The 23,494-nt window shown below is 38.5% G+C and overlaps 1 protein-coding gene across 1 annotated transcript in view; it reads left to right on the top strand.

The window, feature by feature from the left end:
* The first annotated feature begins 266 nt into the window (after positions 1–266).
* The window catches only part of RAB13 (RAB13, member RAS oncogene family), a 59,365-nt gene continuing 36,137 nt past the window's right edge, over positions 267–23,494 (top strand). The window contains exons 1-6 of the mRNA XM_053704432.1: positions 267–604; positions 1,412–1,472; positions 11,474–11,534; positions 11,936–12,013; positions 14,199–14,288; positions 17,221–17,286. Coding sequence (XP_053560407.1) covers positions 481–604; positions 1,412–1,472; positions 11,474–11,534; positions 11,936–12,013; positions 14,199–14,288; positions 17,221–17,286 — 480 coding nt within the window. The 5' untranslated portion in view covers positions 267–480. The remainder of the gene's footprint in view (positions 605–1,411; positions 1,473–11,473; positions 11,535–11,935; positions 12,014–14,198; positions 14,289–17,220; positions 17,287–23,494) is intronic.

Here is a 23,494-nt window from a genome sequence, read left to right as displayed (position 1 = left end):
ACAGGGGGTGTGAAATGGATCAGCTGTGACAGTAATTAAAAGAAATATTTTTAAATGTCAATGTTCCTTTAACTCAATGTTTTCTTTCTTTTTTTCCTTATTTATCTTGCAGCAGTTTCTCATCAGTGCACGCATGCAGATTGTGCTTTCTCTCCTTTTCTAATTCATTCCCTCTCTGTTTGCTGCTCTCTCTATAACACGCCTACTTGTTTTTAAAACTCTTCCTTCTCCTCCCTCTGTCCCACTTCCCTCCCTACTGTGTCCCTCCCCCTATTTCTCTTCCTCTGTTATCCCTAATAACTTTCTGCCAATCCTGCTCTGCAGTCTACTTAGCTCCCACTTCCATAGGAACTTCCTCTCTTCTCCCTCCCCTCCTTTTTGTTGACTGTCTCCCCCTCCCCCCTATTCTGTCCTATTGTCCCCCTCCCTCTTCCACTCTTTGTATTCTCCCTCTTCCTCCTCACTCCTATCCCACTCAATATGGCGAAATCTTATGATCACTTATTTAAACTTCTTCTGATTGGGGACAGTGGAGTGGGGAAGACCTGTTTGATTGTACGATTCTCAGAGGACAGTTTTAACAGCACTTACATCTCTACCATAGGTGAGTGATCCCTGAACTGTGCAGTGTGTCAGCAGATTTCACTGGTCAGAGCCTCCCAGATCAGCCTCATATCAGACACTCCTGCTAACCAGATTCCCAGATCTCATGTCCTGTTATTAGTATTATGGTTAAACATATAATATTGCTCACACAGTCTTACTTTACACTACCTGCTACCACCTCTGCTTTGAGTCTAATCTATTCTTTACAACTCCAATTCACACAAAATTGTTATAAGGCCCTAGAAAAATGTCATATCTAACTTTAGCTCACATAGGGATTAGTAAACATCACCTGGCTTTTTCCTACATCCCAAACTGACATGTAGATATGGTTAGAAGTTGTTGCTCTGTATTGCTTGTGTGCAGTGCCTGTTGTGAAGGAGTTGGCATATGTATTATATTGTATACAATAAGTATTTACATAATGTGCTTACACTGACAGCTAATGTATACTTTGTCCCATTGTTTTCTGAGGTTAGTTATCTGCTCTGATATTAAGTATATAGAATTGTGTCACTTCCATTATAGCAGCACTAGTAATGTATAAACGTTATTGTTCTTGGAATTTGCATTGTGTTATTAGTATACCAGTTTCACAAATCAGTCCCATATGTCATCAGCTCTCCCTCTGCAATACACTCAAAACATGTTTTTTTGTTCTTTTATTTTTAGGATTTCATATCAATAGTTATCTAAATAATTGTGCCTCATAAATAAACTCCAAGAAAGCACTATTTACCTGACTTGTTGCAGTTAGAAACAAATACCACCCCCATAATTTACAGACATTTGCCTTTTATTCTAGGTATTGACTTTAAGATCAGAACAACAGAGATTCAAGGAAAGAAAATAAAGCTACAGGTTTGGTGAGTAATGAAGGCTTCAGATTAGTTATTAATCCAAAATATTGCATTCCATGGCAGCTGTATAGCTAATGTATATCTACAGGTCAGCACAAACTAGAGGCTATTGAATAACTGCTTGCTGTTGGCAACAAAGCATATGCCTAAAGTTTATTTCCACCAGTGTTCTGTGTTTGGGGTGTGGAAAAGATAAGATTTATAATCCTTTTATTTATTTGTATAAAGAGCTGATAACAATTAATCTACTGCAGCCTGTAAATGTTCTATTGTATAGAACCTGTTCACTAAGTAGCAATTATATCCCCCATTCATAAGTAGATCAGACCCATAGACTAATACAGGGTTAGACAGACTTGCATGTTGTACAGAGTTGTTTTGCTATTCACATAGAGGCCAGAACTAAAGAATATTTACTGGAATCCATCTGGTCTTATCTCTCATTGTTTGTTGTACACATGGGTTACTGTATAAGGCGTGTTCATAAATGGTGTAAGTGCCCATGTGACAGTGATAATGACAAATACATAAGACCCTATGATGTAGTGTGACTGATGCTTCCACAGAAGTGAGAAGTTCATTTTGGATGAGTATTGGACAGTGAGGCAATTCATTAAAGGGACCTGACACCCAAAACTTTTATTTTCTGATTCAGGGAAAATGCCGTTTTAAACAACTTTCAAATTACTTTTCTGTTATCAACATTGCTTCATTTTTTGGGGTATTCATTGTTTAAAAACATACCTAGATATGCTCAGGAGAAGCAATGCGCTACTGGGAGCTAGCTGTGAATTGTTGACTGAACTGTTGTGCATTGTTGCGCCTTCAACAAAAGATACCAAGAGAATGAAGGAATTTGATAATAGAATATAATCATGAAAGACAAATGTATAGATTTATTTTCCTTCCATCAGAAGGCTGTTGGTGAACTCTCATCTGCTTGACTGGAAGCTGCAGAGATTGAGTCAAAGGGGCCTATTTATCAAATGTCTTGCGGACCTGATCCGACAGTGCGGATCAGGTCCGCAAGACATCGCTGAATGCGGAGAGCAATACGCTCTCCGTATTCAGCATTGCACCAGCAGCTCACAAGAGCTGCTGGTGCAACGCCGCCCCCTGCAGACTCGCGGCCAATGGGCCGCCAGCAGGGGGTGTCAATCAACTCGATCGGGTTTAATTCCGGCGATTCCTGTCCGCCTGCTCAGAGCAGGCGTACAGGGTTATGGAGCAGCGGTTTTTGTGACCGCTGCTCCATTACCTGTGTTTCTGGCGAGTCTGAAGACTCGCCAGAAACATGGGCCGTCAAGCTCCGTTCGGAGCTTGATAGATAAGCCCCATTGTGATGAAAAGTGACCAGAGAAGCAGCAATAATCTTTAATCAAATGAATAATTTCTCTGATAATGGAAGTGCAGTGTCCCGGTATTTGGAGGCACAAGCATTCTTTGCCATACATATAGGGCTAGATTACACTGGTTCACTATTTAGCGTTCCCGATCAAGCATAATTTTTGCTAGAAGTAATTTCTTTTGCGCATGTCAGATAGTGCATGTATTAGTTGAAAGTAAAAAGTTAGCACGTGAGCGATACCCGATGTGCGCTAACTTGAGAACTTACCGTATTGTGACCGCGCTAACGCATTCGTCACATAGACTTCAATGGAGAATGTTGTTAAAAAAACAAAAAAACACTTATCACTTGCACGCTAACCCGGCAGGAGTTATTAATATTTCCCATTCCAATGTTCATCACATATAGAAATGTTTTTTTTTTTTTTTTTTGTGCAAATACATATTTCTATATATATCTGTATATACATATACCTGTATATTTATTCCAATAGCTATATAGTTATATTTAATAAAAATTAAAAAAATGTTATGTGAAGAATATAGAAATGTAAAATATGCAAACTGGGCTTTTGTTTTGCGCTTTGGGTCTAACGCAGTGTCAGTATAGCCAGGACCGTCTTTAACACAGGGCAAAAGGGGCAGCTGCCCTGGGCCCAGTCTTTGTTGAGGGGCCCTATAGTCCTAAAAAAAAAAAGTTCATGCCAGACTGCTGATGTCATGTAACATGGGGGACACACACAGTCAGTCCTAATATTGTCACAGTCAAACGTTCTCTGCTTATATTTATTTGTGAGAAAAGGTGCCAGACCGTGCCAATGTCATGTGACATTCCAAGCTAGTGCCATGTGCTGTTTTAGATGTGCACTGTGCAGCACTGGATGCTAAGCCCTAACTAGGCATCCAGTCAATCCCACTGCATCAGAAAAGGTCCTGCTGGGGTTACCACTGTTACCAGGTAACTGCTCTGGTGGTGGGGATTGTTTCTGGGTAGGGCTGACTATAGGCGCATGCAGCCGAAAGCTGGAGTGTCAGGCACGTGAGGATTTGAGCATCTGTGCAGCTGCACACACTGCTCTCTTCAGTCTTGAGGCTGTGTGACTCGTCTGTATCCATGCAGCCTTGGGCAGACAACATGCAGTCTGCTGGTCCCCTTATCCCTGCTCTTTCTGCTGTGGCTCTAAGGTCAACTAACTGAAGTTTGTTAGGAAAACAGTGCTTTGTAGAAAGGTGTCAGTGGGAAGAATAAGTGAGTGTACACATGCCCCTCCCCCATGCAGCATTGTCTAGTGCAGGATGAGAGGGAACTTGTTCCTAGCAAAGTAGTGACATGTGCTGCTGTGGCTGATGTATAGTGTCATGCTGATACTTCACACATTAAGGTAAGGTTTATTTTTATAGTTTTTATTTCTCTCTGTTTCAGATTTTACAGCTTCCCATAGTAGTTCTGCTGTTCCAGTCAGTAAACTTATATCTGTCTGCACCTCTATGCTTCCGCCCCTTGCTTTGCTCCTGTTGGCTGATCTAAATCTCTTTAACCAGCTAACCTCACACCAGAATCACATTCAAAAGCATATTAAATTAATCCAAAGTGGAGGAATTTATATATTTATTTACTTATTAGTACTGCTTAGGTCCAGTTTCACATATTGCAATTTTTTTTTTTAATGATTAGCCCAGCAGTGGATGATCCACTGCTGGGCTAATAATTAAAAAAAAAAAAAAAAATTGATTTAGTTGTTTTTTGGGATGTTGGGGTGGAGAGCGAAATTGCATGGGAGGGGGGGCCCAAGAAAATGTTTGCCCGGGGTCCAGTCAATATTAAAGACGGCCCTGAGTATAGCGCACATGAAAACTTAGTTATATTATATGAAAAGTGGTGTATGCTGTCCCTTTAACTGCATGTAATAGACACTACTATAAATAAGAATATGCACAGATGCTGATCTAAAAATCCAATAGAAAACCTTTTAAAAACTTACTTAGAAGCTCCTACTTTAGCACTTTTGATGAGGTAAGGCGGTGACACCCAGTGAAAGGGGCTGGAAAAGCAGAAAGTGCAGACACTCCCCCTTCCCTGCATATGAAAAGACAGATTATACCAACAGAAACCGCAGCAAATCTGTAGAGATCACTCTACACCTAAAAATCAGCACAATGTTATTAAAAAATAAGCAAAACTATACATTTTTACAAAAGCACTTATATATATATAATCACTATATTTTAATGTATTGGTTAGGAGTCTGAAAAACTATACATTTTTACAAAAGCTATATATATATATATATATATATATATATATATATATATATATATATATATATATATATATATATATATATATATATATATATATATATATATATATATATATATATATATATATAATCACTATATTTTAATGTATTTATGTTGTGTTTGGTGCAACTTTTTTTTTTATCCCTAATCCTTTAAGCAAGGTCTTCAGGCGCGCTATCCCAACACACATTGCGCTCTCTTTTACTTTCAACTTAATACGAGTGCAAATTAATGCTCCCGCGATATTCTAGGGATCTTGGAAGGTATTTTACAGTAAAAACAAGCAGATTAAATAGTGTGGTGGGAACACATTAAGGGGGTAACCAATTTCACAGTATACTGTCACTTTAAACATTTTGGGCCAGATTACGAGTGGAGTGTAAATTAATGCTTCCGCTCAATCGTTAAAGTGAATGTAAATTTTGATGCTAAAGTGCCCGTTTTTTAAAAATTTAATTAAAAACAGGGGCACTTTAATTCATCAAAATTTACATTTCACTCCTGTTGTGAAAAATATACTTACCTTTTAATCTTGACAGCAGCTACAGCTTCCTCCACCCGTTTCAAAGGCTCTTCCTGGGTCTAAAATGAGGAATCCGGCTTTCTCCAATCACCACGTTGAATCAGACACTGATTTCCCCCAGGGGGGAAGCCGTGATTGGAGGATGACCTATCCATCATTTCTGACATCAGAAATGGCTTGCGACGACCAGAGGAAGTTGGAGCTGCTGTCAAGTTTAAAAGGTAATTTATTTTTTTTCACAACAGGAGTAAAATGTAAATTTTGATGAATTAAAGTGCCCCTGTTTTTAATCGAATTTTTAAAAACCAGGCACTTTAGCATCAAAATTTACATTCACTTTAATTTCGCTAGTTCACGTATTCCCCCATAGAAGTCAATAGAGAAAAAAAAAGTGGAAAAAACACCCCACTTTCGGGCAAACCCAATTGCATATTCTCATGTGCGCTAAACCGACTTTGAAATATGAATATTTCACATTCCAATGTTCTTTACATAGCAGAATATGATCTATTTTTTCAAAAATATATATTTTTACATATATCTGATGGTACTTTGGTACAATATATATTCACTCGTAATCTGGCCCTTTATATTTCTGTATCAAAATGTTTCATGTACGTTTAATGGAGATGAGCTGGCTTAAGGTGTTAATATGATGCTAGTGGTAAACAACCAGAGTTAGTAAAGGGTTAGTGGAGGTTAAGGACGTATTTGGGATATTCTTACCCATTTGAGATGGATGTACCAGGGGAAATCTATGTTGAACAAGGTGTTTTCATTCTCTAGTGCCTGACAGATAATTCCTGTCGTTCTAACAATGATTAGATCAGTAAATGATATTATGGTGCAGCATGTACAGCGTTCCATTGCTTTGCTATTAACATGGCAGCTAATCTGATCCTAGTAACAGCCATGTCATGTTTTGTTTTTGTGTTATAGTTCTACAAAACAATGACGAATCGTAAGATAAACTACACTTTAGCAATAACTGAAAAAACAGAATTTATGTTTACCTGATAAATTTCTTTCTCCAACGGTGTGTCCGGTCCACGGCGTCATCCTTACTTGTGGGATATTCTCTTCCCCAACAGGAAATGGCAAAGAGCCCAGCAAAGCTGGTCACATGATCCCTCCTAGGCTCCGCCTACCCCAGTCATTCGACCGACGTTAAGGAGGAATATTTGCATAGGAGAAACCATATGGTACCGTGGTGACTGTAGTTAAAGAAAATAAAATATCAGACCTGATTAAAAAAACCAGGGCGGGCCGTGGACCGGACACACCGTTGGAGAAAGAAATTTATCAGGTAAACATAAATTCTGTTTTCTCCAACATAGGTGTGTCCGGTCCACGGCGTCATCCTTACTTGTGGGAACCAATACCAAAGCTTTAGGACACGGATGAAGGGAGGGAGCAAATCAGGTCACCTAAATGGAAGGCACCACGGCTTGCAAAACCTTTCTCCCAAAAATAGCCTCAGAAGAAGCAAAAGTATCAAACTTGTAAAATTTGGTAAAAGTGTGCAGTGAAGACCAAGTCGCTGCCCTACATATCTGATCAACAGAAGCCTCGTTCTTGAAGGCCCATGTGGAAGCCACAGCCCTAGTGGAATGAGCTGTGATTCTTTCGGGAGGCTGCCGTCCGGCAGTCTCGTAAGCCAATCTGATGATGCTTTTAATCCAAAAAGAGAGAGAGGTAGAAGTTGCTTTTTGACCTCTCCTTTTACCTGAATAAACAACAAACAAGGAAGATGTTTGTCTAAAATCCTTTGTAGCATCTAAATAGAATTTTAGAGCGCGAACAACATCCAAATTGTGCAACAAACGTTCCTTCTTTGAAACTGGTTTTGGACACAGAGAAGGTACGATAATCTCCTGGTTAATGTTTTTGTTAGAAACAACTTTTGGAAGAAAACCAGGTTTAGTACGTAAAACCACCTTATCTGCATGGAACACCAGATAAGGAGGAGAACACTGCAGAGCAGATAATTCTGAGACTCTTCTAGCAGAAGAAATCGCAACTAAAAACAAAACTTTCCAAGATAATAACTTAATATCAACGGAATGTAAGGGTTCAAACGGAACCCCCTGAAGAACTGAAAGAACTAAATTGAGACTCCAAGGAGGAGTCAAAGGTTTGTAAACAGGCTTGATTCTAACCAGAGCCTGAACAAAGGCTTGAACATCTGGCACAGCTGCCAGCTTTTTGTGAAGTAATACCGACAAGGCAGAAATCTGTCCCTTCAGGGAACTTGCAGATAATCCTTTTTCCAATCCTTCTTGAAGGAAGGATAGAATCCTAGGAATCTTAACCTTGTCCCAAGGGAATCCTTTAGATTCACACCAACAGATATATTTTTTCCAAATTTTGTGGTAAATCTTTCTAGTCACAGGCTTTCTGGCCTGAACAAGAGTATCGATCACAGAATCTGAGAATCCTCGCTTCGATAAAATCAAGCGTTCAATCTCCAAGCAGTCAGCTGGAGTGAAACCAGATTCGGATGTTCGAACGGACCCTGAACAAGAAGGTCTCGTCTCAAAGGTAGCTTCCAAGGTGGAGCCGATGACATATTCACCAGATCTGCATACCAAGTCCTGCGTGGCCACGCAGGAGCTATCAAGATCACCGACGCCCTCTCCTGCTTGATCCTGGCTATCAGCCTGGGGATGAGAGGAAATGGCGGGAACACATAAGCTAGTTTGAAGGTCCAAGGTGCTACTAGTGCATCCACTAGAGCCGCCTTGGGATCCCTGGATCTGGCCCCGTAGCAAGGAACTTTGAAGTTCTGACGAGAGGCCATCAGATCCATGTCTGGAATGCCCCACAGGTGAGTGACTTGGGCAAAGATTTCCGGATGGAGTTCCCACTCCCCCGGATGCAATGTCTGACGACTCAGAAAATCCGCTTCCCAATTTTCCACTCCTGGGATGTGGATAGCAGACAGGTGGCAGGAGTGAGACTCCGCCCAAAGAATAATTTTGGTTACTTCTTCCATCGCTAGGGAACTCCTTGTTCCCCCCTGATGGTTGATGTACGCAACAGTCGTCATGTTGTCTGATTGAAACCGTATGAACCTGGTCCTCGCAAGCTGGGGCCAGGCCTGGAGCGCATTGAATATCGCTCTCAGTTCCAGAATATTTATCGGTAGAAGAGATTCTTCCCGAGACCAAAGACCCTGAGCTTTCAGGGATCCCCAGACCGCGCCCCAGCCTATCAGACTGGCGTCGGTCGTGACAATGACCCACTCTGGTCTGTGGAACATCATCCCTTGAGACAGATTGTCCAGGGACAGCCACCAACGGAGTGAGTCTCTGGTCCTCTGATTTACTTGTATCTTCGGAGACAAGTCTGTATAGTCCCCATTCCACTGACTGAGCATGCACAGTTGTAATGGTCTTAGATGAATGCGCGCAAAAGGAACTATGTCCATCGCCGCCACCATCAACCCGATCACTTCCATGCACTGAGCTATGGAAGGAAGAGGAACGGAATGAAGTATCCGACAAGAGTCCAGAAGCTTTGTTTTTCTGGCCTCTGTTAGAAAGATCCTCATTTCTAAGGAGTCTATAATTGTTCCCAAGAAGGGAACCCTTGTTGACGGGGATAGAGAACTCTTTTCCACGTTCACTTTCCAGCCGTGAGATCTGAGAAAGGCCAGGACAATGTCCGTGTGAGCCTTTGCTTGAGGAAGGGACGACGCTTGAATATAAGAAATTGCGAAAAAACATGAAGGAATTGTTCAAAATTCACCAAATTTTCACCACAGCGTCTTAAAGCCTTGAAAATATTACACACCAATTTTGGAAGCTTTAACCCTTAAAATAACGGAACCGGAGCCGTTTTAAGCTTTAAACCCCTTTACAGTCCCTGGTATCTGCTTTGCTGAGACCCAACCAAACCCAAAGGGGAATACGATACCAAATGACGCCTTCAGAAGTCTTTTATAAGTATCAGAGCTCCTCTCACATGCGACTGCATGCCATGCCTCTCAAAAACAAGTGCGCAACACCGGCGCGAAAATGAGACTCTGCCTATGCTTTGGGAAAGTCCCTAAAGAATAAGGTGTCTAAAACAGTGCCTGCCGATATTATTAAATCAAAATACCCAGAATAAATGATTCCTCAAGGCTAAATAAGTGTTAATATCAATCGATTTAGCCCAAAAAAAGTCTACAGTTTAAATAAGCCCTTGTGAAGCCCTTATTTACAATCTTAATAAACATGGCTTACCGGATCCCATAGGGAAAATGACAGCTTCCAGCATTACATCGTCTTGTTAAAATGTGTCATACCTCAAGCAGCAAGAGACTGCAAACTGTTCCCCCAACTGAAGTTAATTGCTCTCAACAGTCCTGTGTGGAACAGCCATGGATTTTAGTTACGGTTGCTAAAATCATTTTCCTCATACAAACAGAATTCTTCATCTCTTTTCTGTTTCTGAGTAAATAGTACGTACCAGCACTATTTGAAAATAACAAACTCTTGATTGAATAATGAAAAACTACAGTTAAACACTAAAAAACTCTAAGCCATCTCCGTGGAGATGTTGCCTGTACAACGGCAAAGAGAATGACTGGGGTAGGCGGAGCCTAGGAGGGATCATGTGACCAGCTTTGCTGGGCTCTTTGCCATTTCCTGTTGGGGAAGAGAATATCCCACAAGTAAGGATGACGCCGTGGACCGGACACACCTATGTTGGAGAAAGCAAACATTAACAAGCCAGCTCAGACATGCTGGGCCTCAAACCAGCCTGATCTACTTCCTGTGTATGCAAGCTGCTGCAGAGATTATAAGAGTAAATACCTGCATGTCATTTTAAAGGGACAGTAAACAAATGCTAGATCTAATCATGTTTTTGAAACAAAGACTATCTGACTTGCAGTATGGAGCAGGCTAGTCTATGATCAGAGTGAATAACTCCTTCAGCTAAGCAGGTGAAATGTTATTTGTGGTTGTTGGTTATGACGAGGATGTAACTGTGGTGCACTAAGGCAGATGTGGCAGAGCCCCTATTGAATTGTATCAATCAGCTTGCGAACCATATCAGGGTTCTACTGAGACACTGTAAAGTCTAAATCTGATTGGCCAAAGCTGAAGAGCTATGTGACACTGATCCTGCCAGGGCTCTGCCCTAATGCTGAGCTCCAGGGCATGCTAATGCTAAAAGCACTAGAAGCCTTTTTTATGCTCCATTAGCAGGGGTGTATTTTGGCCTACGCTAATTATGCCAGTGCCTAGGGCAGCAGAATTTAGAGGAGCAGCGTATTTTCAGGTGCATGATCCCTTCCCACTCCTATGACCTCTGAATGATTAAGTAGTAGAAGTATTCAGTGATCACTGGTTGTCTAGTGAGAGTGCATGATCCCTCCACAGTTTTGAGGCAAAAATGAGCTAAAATGGTTTTGAGTGTGGGCTTCAGGGGATCAGCAGATTTGGCAGTGCCTAGGGCTGCACAAAAGCTAAATACAATCTTCCAGTCTGATGTCTTTTTAACAATTTGCCTGTGCAGGAGTCAGCAGAGACAAGTCATTGTATAGTTATTTATTTTCCTAAGGGCACTAAACTCATGAGAGAAAAGATAAACACAACTGGTAAATCATATTGTTGATACTAATATTTCATTTTATGTAAAAATAAATAGTATAAAAAATAGGTTGGGATTATTGGGGACAAGATTACAGTGAGTATTCTTCTCCTGGTCCATATAATAAATGTTAATTACTAAACTAAGCAGATTTTGTTCAATAATGGTCTATTCCTTAGACCTATCAGTAATACTGATAAATTATATTCCAGTTCATTTTATAGCTAAATGATATAATGCATTTTTCATACAGGGACACTGCAGGACAGGAGAGATTTAAAACTATCACCACAGCGTATTATCGGGGTGCCATGGTAAGTATGCTGTACACTTGCGGCATTAATAATGAATGTCACAATTAAATGTACTTTACTTTTGCATTACTGACCTTTTCTTACCAGGAAAGGAGATAAACACATAGTCAAAGTTCCACTCAGTAACTGCAAGCACTGAAGCTCCAGAACATGGCTGGTGAACCAATCAGAAGTGGCAGTTGCGCAACCCACCAATTACCGGCTGTGCTCCCAAGCAGGACTTAACCTATGTGTTTAACCCCTTTGAGGAGGTTTACACATACTTATCTGCAGTCAGTTAGAGAAAAATGACATTTCTATTTAATTTGAGCATGTCATTTTTGCAAAACAATGTCACTTTAATGACAATTTAGAACTGACCTAAAACTTTATATATCCTATATTTTTATATTTTATTTTAGGGTATAATACTTGTTTATGATATCACAGACGAGCGTTCCTTTGAAAATATTCAGAACTGGATGAAAAGCATAAAAGAGGTAGGTGAGCTGATACACACAGCATCCACTATCACAAATATACACACACACACACACACACACACACACACACACACATATATATATATATATATATATATATATATATATATATATATATATATATATATATATATATATATATACACATGCGCACGCAAACACACAAATATACACACACATATACGCACACATATATACACACATGCGCACGCAAACACAAATATATACACACACAAATATACACACACGTGCACGCACACACAAACACACACATATACACACATGTGCACGCACACACAAACACACACATATATATACGCACATGCGCATGCAAATACACAAACATGCGCACGCACACAAACACACACATGTGCATGCAAACACACAAAAATACACACACATGCACACACATATACACACACATGCACACGCATACACAAATATACACATACATGTGCACACACACACACACATATACACACACATGCGCGCACGCACACAGAAACACACATATATATATATACACACACATGCACACAAATATACACGCATGCGCACGCATGCACACACGCACGCACACATATACACACACATGCGCACACACGCACGCACAAACACACACATATACGCACACATGCGCATGCACACACAAACGCACACATATACACACACATGCGCACACAAACACACACATATACACACACATGCGCACGCACACAGAAATATACACACACGTCACACACACGCACAGCACACACATGCGCACACATATACACACACATGCGCACACAACACACAAATATACACACACGTGCGCATGCACGCACACAAACACACACGTGCGCATACACGCACACACAAACACACACATATACGGTATATATACACATATGCGCACACACATATATACACACGCATGTGCTCATACACAAATATACACACACATGTGCACACATACAAATTCTCATACAGAAAAATATACGAAAACATTTATTTTTTTATTAAAGTTGTTAAGGGCTGTTTAAATTGATAGAAGTGGGAAGTGCACGTTGCATACTTATGTATTCAGTACTCTTAAGATAATTTCCACAATTCTATAGGTGGACAAAGATAAGGCTATAGAAACATGAGAGGAAGATGCACTTTTATTAATCACCTAAAGATTACATTTTTAAAAGTAAAAAAATAAACTGGAATACATTCTGAAATACCCTCTAACATTTAAAGGGACACTCAATCAAAATTAAACTCTCGTTATTCAGATAGAGCAGGCAAATTTAAACAACTTTCCAATTTACTTCCATTAACAAAATGTGTCTTTTTATATTTAAACTTTTTGAGTCACCAGCTCCTACTGAGCATGTGCAAGAATAAGTGTGTATGCATTTGTGAATGGCTGATTGCTGTCACATGGTACGTGTATGCATTTGTGATTGGCTGATGGCTGTCATATAGTACAGGGGGAGCGGAAAAAGACAACTTTTAAAATTGTCAGAAAAAAAATCTACTACTCCATTTGAAGTTCAGACTAAGTGCTATTGCATTGTCTTGTTATCTTGTATTTGTTGATTATGCAAATCTACAGTGTTGACTGGTCATTTAAGAAAAACAGAAAGTGGGTACAATGTCTCTCTTTTTATATTCAGTACCTGTAGTATACATTTGTGATGTTTCTGTTGGACTATACTTTCTGTAAGCTAGATTTTAAATATAGTAGAACTACATAATCAAAAAGTGCATACTAAAGACATGCAATAGCACTTAAATTGAACAATATATATATTTTTTTCTAACAAATTTAAATATTACCTTTAATTTGGCACTCTTGTATCATGTGACATCCATCAGCCATTAACAGAATCCTATAGGTATACACTGTAAACTCTTAGGTGTTGGTGCCTTGTAAAGTGTGCATATAAAAAGGCACAATTTCATAATAAAGTGAAATAAAGTCAATTGGAAAATTAGTTCCTGATTTGAGGTTATTTGCTTAATTTATAAAATGTTAGAATGGGTATATGAAATATTGGCTGGCTATATTTAGAGAGTCAGTGGTTGAATTTTTGGGGCTCCTTTATGGCTTTGGGTAGTTTCTGTATGCGGATTAGGTCTGATGCCTAGATCACTAAGTACACTTACAATTGTCTTACATTATTTCCTCTGTCTGCCTTCTTTACTGCAGAATGCAGCGGCTGGCGTGGAGAGAATGTTGCTTGGTAATAAATGTGATATAGAAAGTAAGAGGAAGGTGCCTAAGGAACGAGGAGAGAAGGTAGGTGTGTTTGTAGCGCTTTCTGCAAATGTGTATCATCATTAGCTATATATAGACAACACGCTCATTATTGTAACGTTATTTCATATACACATACATACTGTATATAGTGTATATGTAAATGCAGCTCAATAATAAAGAGATTTTTGAGTTTCTTATCCCAGACCTCAGTTGCTCTCTGTCTCCTGCAAAGTTAAAGGGACACTGAACCCACATTTTTTCTTTCGTGATTCAGATAGAGTATGACATTTTAAGCAACTTTCTTATTTACTCCTATAATCAAATTTTCTTCATTCTCTTGGTATCTTTATTTGAAATGTAAGTTTAGATGCCGGCCCATTTTTGTTGAACAACCTGGGTTGTCCTTGCTGATTGGTGGATACATTCATCCACCAATAAAAAAGTGCTGTCCAGAGTTCTGAACCCCAAAAAAACTTAGATGCCTTCTTTTTCAAATAAAGATAGCAAGAGAACGAAGAAAATTTGATTATTGGAGTAAATTTGAAAGTTTCTTAAAATTGAATGCTCTATCTGAATCACAAAAGAAAAAATTTGGGTACAGTGTCCCTTTAAGCTTTTTTTTTTATTCTTGGCAGAAATATTGAGGCACTTTTTATCTAAACATATTTATCTCCATTAATATTTTCATAACCTAACATACTTATAATCAGGGTTTGACAACTGTACAAATATGGCGCCTGTGGGAGTCCTGAGAGGGGACTTCTGGACAGCAGCCATGTTAGATCACAATGCTGTGAGCTGTCTGGCAATATCCTCTACATTTGGTGACATCTGAATTTAAAATTGCTATGGACACTCTTTACTACTAGTTCTCCTTCCCTGTAAAGGCTACATTGGCTGTTACCATGTACCGGTGAGACATTGCTTGTCTCTCTTGCATAAGCCTAAACACCATATATCTTGGGCTGAAGTGTGATTGATTCAGTTACGCGGAATAAATATTTACAGTTTACTTCAGTCTGTTTAATTAAAATGGCGCATACTGTATCTAAAATTCTAGACATGTGATGCATCTGTGAACCTAATTGAAGGATTGCAGGTGGGGAAGCATGCTCCACTATCTACAATTAGTTGTATAATAGTTACCTACTTATTTAAAGGGACATTAAACACTTTGAGATTGAAATATAAAATTATATATTGTGTAAATAATTTTTATTTTTTTTAAATTGTGAGAATTTATATCTGTCCCTTATTGGCGCAAGCAGTGAAGGTGACCTAACAGCTCCCATTGTTTTATTTAACCTTTACACTTATATTGTCACTATTTAAACAACTAATGAAACTTTATAAAATGCATCTACATTTTATTCTCAGACTAACCTTCTCTTTGAATGGTTCATTCTATCTAGCATTGTTTAGTGTTTACTGTCCCTTTAAAAATAGCACAATGGATGCTTGCCTACTGCAATGGAGTCTTTAGGGGTTGGAGACTGAAAATGGCATCTGCTCTGAGATTGCTACAATGGAGGTCTTTAGAAAGGGAGGTCTGGCTGAGTAGCTATTGGCTTACTTTGTAATCTAGCCTGATAGGTGGTCTCCTGCTTGTGTCATCTTAAAGAGTGGGGCAGGAAAGACTTTAGTTTTGATTGTATGGAGCTTTGGTTTTATACATTGTGGATTGATCTGGATTTTATTAGTTCTACAACTCTGTGTACTTCATTATTCTGCACACCCCACTTAATTGAATTTATATCATAATAAATATTTTGTGTCAGATTATTAGTAGCCCGCAGTGCGAATGCGACCTTGCGTTCGCATTGCATGGAGGCTTTGCGCTCAATAGAGCGCGCTTTCATAGGCTCCAATGGGAGCCTCGTTCTCATGCTGTAAGACACGGCATGAGAACTAGCCCAGAGAAGGGGGTAAGTTGCGCAGCAATTTTAAATATGTATGAATATATACATATATATTTATGTGTTTATATGTGTATTTACACATATTAAACCATAAATAAATATATATATATATATATATATATATATATATATATATATATATATATATTTACAGTAAACACACAGTTCCCATAGATCGCAATGTACATTTTTTTCTTACACCTGCCACTTTTAACCCCTAAAAACTGCCTAGTGTAGTAGTTTTTTTATGGAAAAAAAGCAAAAAATTTTAAATAAAAAAAACTAAAAGACCCTTTATTTCGGGGGCATTTTTAGAAAATTAACCAGAGATCTGATTATTAATGTTTTATTCCGGCATTTGTTAGCTTAGCCCCCGTGTCCTTCCTTGATTTTTTTTTTCACAGTGCGGTAAAGAGCGGTCCTACTCTCTGCATATGCCCCTGCTTTCACCTTCTTTTACAACAATGTCATTATCTTTATCTCTACTTTGATTACAAGTGGCACACTAAATAACTTTTTTGCTTGTGCGCAAACTGCGCTCAAAGTTAAGTGTAACCTTTTTAAAACCTTTTGTGTATATATGCACATAATGTTATTTTAATGTGTTTAGTTCACTATTTTTTTTTTTACTAGCTTACTTCAGGTCTAGCAGTTTTGTCTTTCGTTAGCGTGCAAACTGTGTTGAGTTTGCAATACCAGTGCAAATTAGCATGGTCGCAATATCCATAGAAAGTAATGGTTGCGCTTGAGTGAAGTTAGCCACACTAACCCTTCTCTGATTAACGTGCTTCACCATGGACTTGTAATATCAAAGTTGTCCGCTAATGGTGTGAGGTCAAGCTATCATTAGCACGCCACTTGTAATTAGGCCCATGTATTCTTTGGTATATGCACATGTCTGTATATACACTAATGTGTATGCGCATCTGTATCTTTGTGTCTGTATATAGATAAATCTGTATGAATGAGTTATTATATAAACAATAATAATAATGATAATTATGCCTGTATATACTGACTTGTATATCCTCTTATGTTTAACTCTTTTACAGCTTGCTAAGGAGCACAACATTAGATTCTTTGAGACTAGCGCCAAATCAAGCTTGAATGTGGATGAGGTGAGTGTTTTGTGTTTTTTTTTTCCTTATAGTATTCCATCCCTGTATGATTTTAAATTTACATTCGCCAAAAGGAAAAGCTTCTTAGTATATCAAATTCCAAATGATTACCACAAGCAAACTTCATAGATATTAAAATCAATTAAGGATTTGGGGAATGACTTTGTGTTTTTCTTTTTGTTAAAAATCGTAATAAAGGACAGCAGTTTTATAAAGCTGCTAATTTAAAACAGGAAACAGGAAAGGGAAACAGGGTTATGCTATGTAAGTAGTAACGGATGAGTTAGCCTAATGTATAATGCCTTAAGAATCTACAAATGTAACTCAATAATCACCATGTAGTGCATTGTAGCCCTCTTTGGCACTCGCTTGGTTAAAAGAGAACAGTAAACTTTGAGTTAAACAAAGAGCTTAAAGTGAATGCAAAGTTTAATCCTATTAATCCTATATAAACAGGGACACTTTCATTCATCATTTCACTGGTTTTGTTAAAATATTTACCTTTTCTTCTTGAAAGCCACGCCAGCGCTTCTACAGCCCGTCTCAAGCCTCTTCATATGTCAGTAATGACGATTCCAGCATCCTCCAATCACGGCCTCCCCCCCACCCCCCCTGGGGGAATCAATGACTAAAGAAACGCTGTGATTGGAGGAAGGCCGGGATCATCATTTCTGACGTAGGAAGAGGCTTGCGATGGGCGGAGAAGTGCTGGAGTGGCTTTCACTAAGAAAAGGTAAGTATTTTAACAAGACGAGTGAAATGTAAAGTTTGATGAATGAAAGTGCCCCTGTTTTTAATAGGATTAGTAAAAACTGGGCACTGGTTCATCAACATTTAAATTCACTTTAAAAATGGCAATAAAATGAGTGCCCAAACTGCAACACGAAAGCCACTTATTTATCTCGGAGTGCCAATGCTGCAATTGAACCTTAACACCAAAGTTTTTTTTTTAGAAAAACTCTTCATACAACTCTCTAAACTGATTAACTTTTGTCTCAAAAGATAAACACAATAAAACAGTTTCCCTGGTGGGGGAGAGAGAGAGATGATACACATAGATGATATTATTGGTATTGTCCAGTCAATTAAGGGAGTTTACCCACAAATCAATGCCCTACTGATGTCAATAAATTACGTCAGCCACCCAGTGCCTCCCTTATCGTACAAGTATATTACAAACTTTATAACCACATCTCTGCTCTGAAATTACAAAGGGATTGGCTCAGCATGTTACCTTCATCCTGGGAAACTCAAACATTTGTTGTCTGAAAAGTCCTCCAGCAGCACCATTAAAATAAAATTATCACCCCCAAAAAAAATGTTTTTTAAAAATACAGCCTCCTCTAAAGGGCCAAATTCCCCAATGGTCATTCTGCCACTTGCCCAGAGACTTACCTATTACGTTCAGAATTCACTTCGTCAGCTGCTGCCACGGTAGTTTCCTGCCACCGGTGCTATCATTCTGAGCGTGAAAAACATTAACAATGCAGTGCGCACAGAGTTTATACTCTGCCCCCCTCTCATACACCGCTCCCCCTGTCATGCACTGCCTAACGTAGTTGGCTTGCTGCACTCTTTAGGGAACGTTTCCTAAGTCTGTTAGTGAACACAGCGTGCAATACTTGTGAACTTTTGGCTCGTGTGCCAATGGAAAGGCATATGCGTGCCAGCTGTGGCATGCGTGACATAGGTACGCCATCACTGTTATATACATTTATTTTATCTAAACATGTATTGAGGTTTTATGTATTCAATTACAAGCAGAAAAAAAATAATATATAAACAATAAATCAGATACAAATTACTAAATGGTCTCTATTAGAAAATGTCACAGTTGTAACAGAAATCGAACAAATAACATTTGGCATTTGCGAGAATATAACAATGAATAATATAATTTAAAGTGCTGCATTCAAAAACAAGGTGGGCACTCCAGAATTAGGAGATAATACAGAGACATTAGAGAGACATAGGCATATAACATCATTTCTAATTTACCACGGTTTCCTTCTTAAATCACTGTGGAAAAAAGTGGGCATAAGTACACTCTTCCAGTACCTTGGGAATTGCTTTTTTTTTTGCACAATTAAAGGGGCAGTAAAGTCAATTGATTGGATAGAGAATGAAATTTTAAACAACTTTCCACATTTACTTCTATAATCAATTTTGCTTAGTTCTCTTGGTAATCTTTGATAAAGAGTAATCCCAGGTGAGTTCAGGAGTATGCATGTGTCCTAAACCATCTGGCAGCAGTATTTGCAACAATGTTTATAGCAACTTTATACATAGTTACAAACACTGCTGCCATAGACTGCTATAGACACGTGCACGCTCCTATCAGCCTACCTAGGTTTAGTCTTAAACAAAGAATACCAAGAGAACAAAACAAAGTTCAAAACAGAGGTAAATTGGAAAGTTGTTTAAAATTGCATGCTCTATTTGAATCATGAAAGTTTAATTTTGACTTTACTGTCACTAATTTTGAAGTTAGATAGCCATGCATTAAAACCAGGGCCTATCTCATTCTTTATTTCACAAGTAGTTTAATAGTGACCTGACAGTTGGGTTTGTATAAGATTATTATATTTCCACCCTTAGATAATAGGAAGGCATTTGTAGTGATTGTATTGTTCAATAACGGAGTAAGGGATAAAGTAGCAGTGGAAATACAATTAAACTTTCTCATAACTCGATCCCATATTATCAAGGTGTCTGATATAGACCTAGTTTACAAGTGGAGATTGGAGTGAAAAATAGAGCGCTCTAAGCTAGGGGGGACAAACGGATAAAGCAACAATATATGTTTAATAATATACAAAGATTTTACTATAATTTAAAAACAAATGAAGAATTTTACTTCAAATAAGCAATTACTTTAATAACAGATCATGCATATACTATACACAATAGTAAAATATATATAACCACCCTGTGGATTTCCTTCAGGGCAAGTATAAAAACAGTCCTATATTTGACAGGTCAAAAAATGTATTTAAAAAGTGGTTAAAAAAGCTGGAATCATAGTCCTTATTTCATGTATTTGGTTGGAAGGGGAGTCTCTGATGCAAATAGTTAACCAAAAAGTTGCAGCTGTAATTTTTAGGAAGTTGTAGCTGATTTTAGCTGGGTGGTATGTGTCAAAACTGCAGAAAAAAGATTTTACCTTTATCTTTGTGGCGAGAATAGATCCAAATGTCGCCGCTTCTGTACTGGATGTTTAGCTTATCTTGCAGACTGTGTCCACTTGCTGGTATGTTAACGCGGTTGTGATATTCAAACTTCAGATTTTTGTGCGCGTGAGGTTGCCAGGCGACTGAAAACTTTTTACTTTGAACTTGTTATCCGACGTGCGCAAAAAGCTTACTTCTAACTGAGTTATTGTGGGAGCAATAAAAAGTGCACCACTCGTAATCTAGCCCTCAGTTGGAGATAGTAAAATCAAGAGTGTCTAATAAAATAGTAAACTTTCAGGGTCTGGTTAATGTTCAAAACCACTGATTTACTGGTGTGAACAAAATTCTATATTCTGAGAAAATGTCAAGCAAAGCTGGAATTGAAGTTAGTGAGGAGGCTAGAGTTACAGAATATCATCAGCATATAACAACATTGTATATTGCACTTGCCCAATGTTTATGCTTTCTATGTGTATATTACTATGAACACAAGCTGCCAATAAATTAACAATTAATGAAAACAAGACAATGAAAAGGGGGCACCCTTGTCTAGTTCTGTTAAATATAGAAAATTGAGTTGATTTAATACCATTAAACCCCACTCTGGCTGAAGGTTGAAAGTATAACAAATATGGACAGGGTGGATGACAGAAATTGACAATCCACCCTGCCAAATGACTTCTCAGCATCTCTTATAAACTTTTTTTATTTTTAATCTCACACCATAAATCTTAAATTATGACACTTTTTCATATAGTTTTGGTAATATACAATGGATGGGATTATGAAACATTGCTCTTAATAGTAACATATTTGTATCTTTGAAGGAAAACAATGTTTGAGCTACACAGGATTGGTGAATTGTAACAAACTATAGCAGTAGCTTGAGATACTATGTTACATTTAAAGGGGCATGTTGCCCAAATGCTAAAACACTTGGGCCTAGATTTGGAGTTTGGCGTTAGCCGTGAAAACCAGCGTTAGAGGCTCCTAACGCTGGTTTTAGGCTAACTCCGGTATTTGGAGTCACTCAAAATAGGGTCTAACGCTCACTTTTCAGCCGCGACTTTTCCATACCGCAGATCCACTTACGTCAATTGCGTATCCTATCTTTTCAATGGGATCTTTCTAACTCCGGTATTTAGAGTCGTGTCTGAAGTGAGCGTTAGACATCTAACGACAAAACTCCAGCCGCAGGAAAAAAGTCAGTAGTTAAGAGCTTTCTGGGCTAACGCCAGTTCATAAAGCTCTTAACTACTGTACTCTAAAGTACACTAACACCCATAAACTACCTATGTACCCCTAAACTGAGGCCCCCCCACATTGCCGCCACTCGATTAAATTTTTTTAACCCCTAATCTGCCGACCGCCACCTACGTTATCCTTATGTACCCCTAATCTGCTGCCCCTAACACCGCCGACCCCTATATTATATTTATTAACCCCTAATCTACCCCCCACAACGTCGCCTCCACCTGCCTACACTTATTAACCCCTAATCTGCCTCACTAACCCTTTAATAAATAGTATTAACCCCTAATCTGCCCTCCCTAACATCTCCAACACCTAACTTCAATTATTAACCCCTAATCTGCCGACCGGAGCTCACCGCTATTCTAATAAATGTATTAACCCCTAAAGCTAAGTCTAACCCTAACACTAACACCCCCCTAAGTTAAATATAATTTTAATCTAACGAAATTAATTAACTCTTATTAAATAAATTATTCCTATTTAAAGCTAAATAATTACCTGTAAAATAAACCCTAATATAGCTACAATATAACGAATAATTACATTGTAGCTATTTTAGGATTAATATTTATTATTTACAGGCAACTTTGTAATTATTTTAACCAGGTACAATAGCTATTAAATAGTTAAGAACTATTTAATAGCTAAAATAGTTAAAATAATTACAAATTTACCTGTAAAATAAATCCTAACCTAAGTTACAATTAAACCTAACACTACACTATCAATAAATTAATTAAATAAAATACCTATAATTATCTACAATTAAACCTACCACTACACTATCAATAAATAAATTAAATACAATACCTACAAATAACTACAATGAAATAAACTATCTAAAGTACAAAAAATAAAAAAGAACTAAGTTACAAAAAATAAAAAAATATTTACAAACATAAGAAAAATATTACAACAATTTTAAACTAATTACACCTACTCTAAGCCCCCTAATAAAATAACAAAGACCCCCAAAATAACAAAATGCCCTACCCTATTCTAAATTACTACATTTCAAAGCTCTTTTACCTTACCAGCCCTGAACAGGGCCCTTTGCGGGGCATGCCCCAAGAAATTCAGCTCTTTTGCCTGTAAAAAAAAACATACAATACCCCCCCCCCAACATTACAACCCACCACCCACATTCCCCTAATCTAACCCAAACCCCCCTTAAATAAACCTAACACTAAGCCCCTGAAGATCTTCCTACCTTGTCTTCACCCTACCAGGTTCACCGATCCGTCCTGAAGAGCTCCTCCGATGTCCTGATCCAAGCCCAAGCGGGGGGCTGAAGAGGTCCATGATCCGACTGAAGTCTTCATCCAAGCGGGAGCTGAAGAGGTCCATGATCCGGATGAAGTCTTCTATCAACGGCATCTTCAATCTTCTTTCTTCCGGATCCTTCTTGCAGACCTCCGACGCGGAACATCCTCTTCTCCCGACGCCTACTAGCCGAATGACGGTTCCTTTAAGGGACGTCATCCAAGATGGCGTCCCTCGAATTCCGATTGGCTGATAGGATTCTATCAGCCAATCGGAATTAAGGTAGGAATATTCTGATTGGCTGATGGAATCAGCCAATCAGAATCAAGATCAATCCGATTGGCTGATCCAATCAGCCAATCAGATTGAGCTCGCATTCTGTTGGCTGATCGGAACAGCCAATAGAATGCAAGCTCAATCTGATTGGCTGATCGAATCAGCCAATCGGATTGAACTTGATTCTGATTGGCTGATTCCATCAGCCAATCAGAATATTCCTACCTTAATTCCGATTGGCT

This window comes from Bombina bombina, chromosome 1, assembly GCF_027579735.1.
Source record: "Bombina bombina isolate aBomBom1 chromosome 1, aBomBom1.pri, whole genome shotgun sequence".
Classification (NCBI taxonomy): Eukaryota; Metazoa; Chordata; class Amphibia; order Anura; family Bombinatoridae; genus Bombina; species Bombina bombina.
Note: the sequence above shows the minus strand (reverse complement) of the source record. Positions and strands in the feature narration are given on the sequence as shown.